This window comes from Myotis davidii, unplaced genomic scaffold, assembly GCF_000327345.1.
Source record: "Myotis davidii unplaced genomic scaffold, ASM32734v1 scaffold73, whole genome shotgun sequence".
Lineage (NCBI taxonomy): Eukaryota > Metazoa > Chordata > Mammalia > Chiroptera > Vespertilionidae > Myotis > Myotis davidii.
Genome location: NW_006286675.1, coordinates 1,855,271 through 1,862,728, shown reverse-complemented (window position 1 = coordinate 1,862,728; position 7,458 = coordinate 1,855,271). Strand labels below are relative to the sequence as shown.

The 7,458-nt window shown below is 45.1% G+C and overlaps 1 protein-coding gene across 1 annotated transcript in view; it reads left to right on the top strand.

Annotated features, from left to right (window-relative positions):
- OXTR (oxytocin receptor) overlaps positions 1–1,443 on the top strand; it is an 18,760-nt gene extending 17,317 nt beyond the window's left edge. Inside the window, exon 3 of the mRNA XM_006758215.2 lies at positions 567–1,443. Coding sequence (XP_006758278.1) covers positions 567–814 — 248 coding nt within the window. The 3' untranslated portion in view covers positions 815–1,443. The remainder of the gene's footprint in view (positions 1–566) is intronic.
- Positions 1,444–7,458: the final 6,015 nt, after the last annotated feature.

Genomic DNA, 7,458 nt, shown 5'->3' with positions numbered 1-7,458 from the left:
TTGATTTTTTTCCTTTATTTTTTTTCTCTTTTTTTTAAGAGAGAGTGGAAGGCGGGGGGGAAGGGGGGAGACATAGAGAGAGAAATATGGATTGGTTGCCTCCCGCATACGCCCGACCAGGGCTGGGAAGCCTGCAACCGAGATACATGCCCTTGACTGAATTGAATCTGAGACCCTTTAGTCCTCGGGCTGATGTTCTAACCACTGAGGAAGACTGGCTAGGGCCAGAGGATATTTTTTCCCATTGATTTTTAGAGAATGGAAGGGAGGGAGGAAGAAAGGGAGAAAGGGAGAAAGGGAGAGAACCATTGATGTGAGAGAGACACATCGGGATTGAACCTGCAACCTAGGTACGTGCCCTTGACCGGGATTCGAACCTGTGACCCTTCGAATGGGCCGACATTCTAACCACTGAGCATACCAGCCAGGGCCAGACTTTGCCTGTTTCGTACTCTGGCTGTGGCCCAGCTCCTGGTACCAGAAAAAAGCTGCTCTCAGGAAACCGTGGTTAGCACTCCGGTCCTGATGCCTTGTTCTCTTTCTCTCCGCACCCCCAACCCCTGCAGCCTCGGCTTTCATCATCGCCATGCTCCTGGCCAGCCTCAACAGCTGCTGCAACCCCTGGATCTACATGCTCTTCACGGGCCACCTCTTCCACGAGCTCCTGCAGCGCATCCTCTGTTGCTCCTCCAGCTACCGGAGGGACTCTCGGCCTGGGGAGACCAGCGTGAGCAAAAAGAGCAACTCCTCCACCTTTGTCCTGAGCCGGCACAGCTCCAGCCAGAGGAGCACCTCGCAGCTCTCCTCCCTGTGACCAGCCTGGCTGACTGCCTCTTTCCAGCAGGTTGTGTGACAGGACAGTCCGCTCCGTGGTGGCCGTGGCCACTGATGTATAGGTACCTTTCAGTTTGTACACCTCCGCACCTTGTGGCAGCTTGCGTGGGGTGGGGTCCTGACACAGGAGGGGAAGTGGTCTGCACGGGGGAAAGTGATAGGGTGACTCAGTCACCAGACTGTCCTGGGAGCTCCCCTGGTTCCCACAGCTACTCCTGCTGCCCCCACCCCACTGCTGCCTGGCTGCTGGGTGGGTTGTTTGTGTTTCCCGGGCCTGTACTTTTACTCCAGTATCTCTTTTCTCCTTTACTCTGTGATCTTGTGAAAAGTAGTAAGTGAACAGTTGGTGACCAATTATGTATGGAAGCCTAGTGTCCTGAACTTGGAGTAAGGAGTGGGAGCAGGACCTCAGACGGGGTGGAGCTCATAGCCTCCTGACCCCAGAGAGTGTGTGCCTCTGCGTGGCTGACCCAGCATCCTCTTGTCAGAGGATGGCCCTGGGATCAGGAGATTCCCCTACGAGGCAATTTGGCACAAGCAGCCGATTAAAACTTGGATTTAAAATGTTTAACAAGCTAATATTTAAGTAGCAAGTGGGAAAGAAAAAAGTAAAAGGGATCCAAATTGGAAAATAAGTAAATCTCCTTGTAGATGACATGATATTTTATTCATAGAAAATTCTAAGGAATTTGTACACATACACACACACCCATTAAAATTAATGAGTTCAGCAAAATTTCAGAGTACAAGGTCATTATACAAAAATCAATTGTATTTCTTTTTTTCTTTTTCTTTTCTTTTTTTATTTTTTTTTTTTGCTGGGTACAGTGAATATTATTGATGGTACATGACAAGGTAGGGCTCCCTAAGCCCCTCCCCTTCTTCAGGGGGTCTGGGTGGAAACTGTGGAGGTCAGGAGATTCTCAGGGTGCTGGGGGATCGATTTCGGGGTAAGGACTCCTCAGCAGCTGAGGGCCTGTCTTCCACTCGCTGGAGCTGGTGGTCCAGGGGGTTCTGACTCGTTGGAGGCCATCTGGGCCATAAGTCCACCACCTGTTGCTGTAGCCAAATTCATTGTCACAGCATGAAACGAACTTGAAGTGGTCATTGAGGGCAGTGCCAACCCAGCATCGAAGATGGAGGAGTGGGTGTCACTGTTAAAGTTGCAGGAGACAACCTGGTCCTCAGTGTAGCCCAGGCTGCCCTTGAGACGCCCTCTGATGCTTGCTTCACTACCTGCTTGATGTCATTGTATTTCTTTATACTAGCAATGAACAATATGCCAATAAAATTAAATAATTAAATTTATCATAGTATGAGAAAGAATACAAAATAGAAATAAATTCAATGAAAGACATATAAGACTTATACCCTGGAAACTACAGGATATCATTGAAAGAAATTGAAGAAGACTTAAATAAATTGAGAGACATCCTTTGTCCTGGGTCTTAACAATACTATCTAAATTGGTCTACAGATTTAATGTTATTCCTCTCAAAATCCTAGCTGGCTCTTTGCATAAATTGATAAGCTGATCCTAAAATTCATATGAAAATGCTAGGAATCCCAAATAACCAAATAAACCTTGAAAAAGAAGAGCAAAATTGGATCCACACTTCCTGCTTTCAAATGTACTAGAAAGCTACAGTAATCAGAACAGTCTGGTCCTGGCATAATGACAGACACATTGACCAATAGTAGAACAGAGAGTACAGACATAAATACTTAGATTTATGGCCAGTTGATTTTTGGCAAGTGTGACAAGAGAATTTAATAGGAATGATAGTCTTTTCAAAAAACGGTGCTGGGACAACTTGCTATCCACATGCAAGTGAATGAAGTTGGACCCCTACCTCACACTCTATATAAAAATTAACTCAAAATGCATTAAAGACCTAAATGTAAAGCTAAAACTACAAAACTCTTAGAAGAAACATAGGCATCAATCTTTGTGACCTTGGATCAGGCAGTGGTATTTTAGATAAGACACCCAAAGCACAAGGAAAGGAGAATTAGGTAAACTGGACCTCATAAAAATGGGCACAAAAGGTTCATGCTTCAAAGGACACTATCAAGAAAGTGAAAAGACAGCTTGCTCATGGAATGAAAGAAAGGAAATATTTGCAAAATCATATACTTGTATCTAGAATACATCAAGAACTCTTACAACTTAATAATAAAAAGACAAATAAGCCAATGTTCAATATGGGCAAAACATGTATTTGAATTAACAAGTGACTAGACATTTTTATATCTTCTCCAAAGAAAATAATATAACTGCCAGTAAGCGCATGAAAGGATGCTCAGGATTATTATTCATTTGGGAAATGCAAATCAAAACCACAGTGAAATACCACTTCACACCCACTAAGATGGCTGTAATCAAAGAGATGGGCAAGGATGTAAAGAAAAAGCATGCACACAAAAACTGGTACATAAATGTTCATGGCACCATAATTTATAATAGCCAACAAATGGAAATAACCCAAATATCTATCAACTGATGAATGGATAAACAAAATGTATATCTCTATAATGACATGTTATTCAGAATAAAAAGAAATGAAGTACTGATACATACTATAATATGGGTGAACCTTGAAAACATTATACTAAATGATAGGAGCCATTGCAAAAAGCCACATACCATATAATTCCATTTATGTGAAATATCCAGAAGAGGCAAATCTATAGAGACAGATTATGGAGGAGTGGTAGCCAGGAGCTGGTGGTGAAAATGCTCTGGGATTAGTAGTGATGATGCACAATTTTGAGAATATTCTAAAAACCACTGAAGTAAACACTTAAAAATATAAAAAATAAACAAAACTTTTCACCAGCTCAATTCAGCTTGAAGGATGAATTCCTTGGAATCTCTTACCTCCCAGCACTTTGTTTCTCTATGTGACTCACCATTTCGGGGAATCCCATGGTTTTCGTACTTAGTTTTTCTGCAGGAGTTGGTGTTTCCAGTTTGGCCAAAGGACCAGCACTGACGAGACGCCCACCCTGCTCTAGCAGGGCACTGGGAGGCCTCGTGGCTGCAGCTGTTATATTTTATTTAGAAAGACAACTCACAGGGGTCTCAAAGGCTTTCCTAACATGTTCTCAAATGTCCTCTCAGCCTTGAGGTAGAACATAACGGTGTCCAAAAAGTACCTACAAGTCGTTAAATACGTGGTAGATCAGAGGTTTCTGACTGAGGCTGCCCAACTCAATGGCACTCTGGGGCACTGTGAATTTTTAAAATTTCCACAGGAATTTTTGGACTCGCTGTGGTACAGTAAGAGCATTTCCAAAAGGCTACTCTCTGCATACACACTTTCCTCTTCCCTTTTCACACTGCAATCTACACACACATGCACAGGGAGAAGGGAGGCAGGCCTTGACATGCCAGTGTTCAAGTCTCAGCATTTAGTTCCAGGTCTGCAGTACGAACTAGAGACCGAAGACAGTAAGCATCACCTTTGGACCCAGAGGCATTGCGCAGTGTTAATGTGGCTGCTCTCAGAGTGTCAACTTGCTCTGTGATAGCAAGCAGGATGCTGGTTCAGAGTCTCGGTGCTTATGGACAGGACCCCGGGGCACTGGTTGCACGTGCAGCATGGGTGGGGTCTGTTGGCATTTGAGCCTCTCTGCTCACCAGCCAGAGATGCCCCCATCTCTGCTGTTCCCAGGGAAATGGTCATCCCAGCAGCCTACAAAGCCATGGGGATCCAGGAGACTGACTCAGTATATTATTCTGACTGGGGCACAGCCTTCCTGTGAACCCTGGAGTTTCAAGATTCTTGGGCACCAGAACCAACTGGGACACTTTCTTAGTTCTGTGCAAGCTCTGGACGGCACCTTGGATCTCTTATGGCACAGGCACTGTGTTTTGTAGCAAATCAGTAACATTTGATTTTAGCAGCACCCCTGGCTGTACAAGTCTCCTTCCCAGGCTCATTTTGGAGAATATGTTCACTATTTCTTAGCTTTTCACCAACGGAAGCCTGGAGGGAAGAGCATGGGGTCCAGAATGCTACCTGGAGCTCAGTCGTTTCCTTCCTCCAGTTTACAAACCCAGCGTGTGGCTGGAGGTGCCAGTAGATTGGAGCACAGAGATTTTCTTCTGGGATGTGTCATTGTTCTGATGGTCAGACGTGGAATGTGAATACTTGAAGACTCTGAGCCTTATTTCTTTGGGCCCTGAGAAAAAAATCTGTCACACAATTGGTGTCCTCTCAGGATGGGTCTGTGGATTGAGACTGCAGGAAGCTGCCTTTTTAAATGAAGATCCTGGTTTCAAAGTGCTTAACCTTTTTGAATTTAATTGCAATGAAATATCACTTACTACAAAATGTGAATTACTTGATTTTGTTCTGCTATGGTGGCTCTCGTGTACTGTGTCAAATGGTGAGTGGTGTGGCCAGCAATGAGATGCCTGCTTCATTCGCTGCTTTAAAAAAGGTGCATCTAATAAACTTGTTTTTTTCATACGTTGTTTTGTCCTCTTACTCACTCCCAAGAACAATGACCATATCTGGTGCTTGCACACTTGAATTCCCTTGTGGAACTGCATGCTTACCTGCCTGATCATCACAGAGGTGCATCTGGGCTGTGGCAGGCGAGGGGGTGTGTGGGGGCCCTGGTCCCCTTGACCTTGGGCACAGGTCCTCTCATGAATCAGAATTCTCAGAAAACATTCTACATCCCAAAAGCATACCTCTTGTATGATGTAGCCACCTCCACTGTGTGCCACAGCCGAATAGGATTCTAGATTGTCACCTTGAAGGGACCCTAGCAAGTGTTTCCTCAAGTGGGATATAGGGGCCACCTGTGAAGTCACAAATGGGTCTGTGTTCATTCCTGGCACCACTACTGAGGCACGTGCTGGAGCTGGGCCCCAAACCTTCATTTTAACCAAGAGTGCCTCATTCCCTGGGTGCAGGATACAAGAGGGAGTGGATCTCCACCTCCCTCCTCTGGCCCATTCGCATCACCCCCCACTCCCCGGGGTACAGTTCGTGTCCTGCTTCTCAAGGGATTCCTGGAAGGAACAGAACTCCTGAGACATACATGCATCTAAGGGGATGTCCTTTCTCCAGTTCCATGAACTTCACAGGTAATCGAGCACCTGCCATACTCTGCCCCCAGCGAAAGAGCGCGAACTTGAAAAATCGGAGTCCTAGTCAAATCAGGTTTCAGCAAATGCCAAGAGGGTGACAAATGTCTGCGTAACCCAAGATGCCAAGTGTGAAACTACGGCCTCATGATTTCAAGAGGTGTTGGAAGGGCAGGCCCCGGAGGAGGATGCCAGTAATACTGGCTTCAGTATTCTTAGCAGGAGCCTGGGCTCGCTGTGTCCGCGTGAGAATGTGCAGAGCCTCATAGAGCAGAGGCGTGGGCTGGGAGCGCAGAGCGGGTGCTGGCTACTGTGCACCTTTCGGCAAGTCTGCTTACCTCTTTGGGCTGTAACTTTCTCATTTGGAAAAAACTAAGGGATTGGTTATGTGTTTAAGAGCAAAATATATTGGTATCTGCAGCTTATTTAAAAATACACAGAGAAAGATGAGATTGGTGGACAGAGAGAGATGTGACAAAACAGGAGTAAAATGCTCATTGTGGAGCCTAGGTGGTGGGTGGATAGTTGTTCACCACAAACCTTTCATCTTTTCCTCTGTGTTTGAAAACTTCAAAAGGCACTAGAAAAAACAAAAATGGGTAAAATTTTAGAGCTGAAATGGGCGTCGGAGATCATTTTGTAGATGACAAAATTGGGGCCAGAGAAGGCAACTAGGAGAGAGGCAGGACTAGAAGGAGGCTGCCTGCGCCCTGTCTCCCAGTTCATGTGTGGTCCATCCCCCACGCTGCCCCATTGACCCATTGGTTCATGGCCAGGCACCAATGAGGTGATGCCTTTGAAAACTTGGAAAGTGCAGTGAAACCTTAATTTTATGAGTGTTAAATGAGTCTTATTGCATTAAAAAGTCAAATAGGATTGGGGGATACGGGCCTAACCAATTTCTTTTCTGCAGGACTTCTCAGAGCTTTTAATGTGTCAGTGTCTATTGAAAATCTTTTAAGAGAAATATATAGCATTTCCCAAACAAATTTAACGACAGAAGCCATCCCCTCTTTTTGTGGGGGGGACTAAGTTCTAGATAACACAGTTGGGAAAGCATCCCTAAAGAATATAAGATTGCTGGGTTTTATTGGGGGGAAGGGGGGTTTGAAGAGGAGGTAAGACATGCCTTTTCTATTGCTGCTTATTTACACTGTGAGTCCACACATGCACACATTAGACCTTAGACCAGTGATGGCGAATCTATGACACGCGTGTCAGAGGTGACATGCGAACTCATTTTTTTGGTTGACTTTTCTTTGTTAAATGGCATTTAAATATATAAAATAAATATCAAAAATATAAGTTTGTTTTACTATGGTTGCAAATATCAAAAAATTTCTATATGTGACACGGCACCAGAGTTAAGTTAGGGTTTTTCAAAATGCTGACACGCCGAGCTCAAAAGGTTCGCCATCACTGCCTTATACTCTCATCACACCTCTGAGGGCTGAAGGTGTGCATGTGCCAACTGACAATGCCAGGGGCTCAGTGTCTGGGGAGCCGCAGGGAAGGTTCCG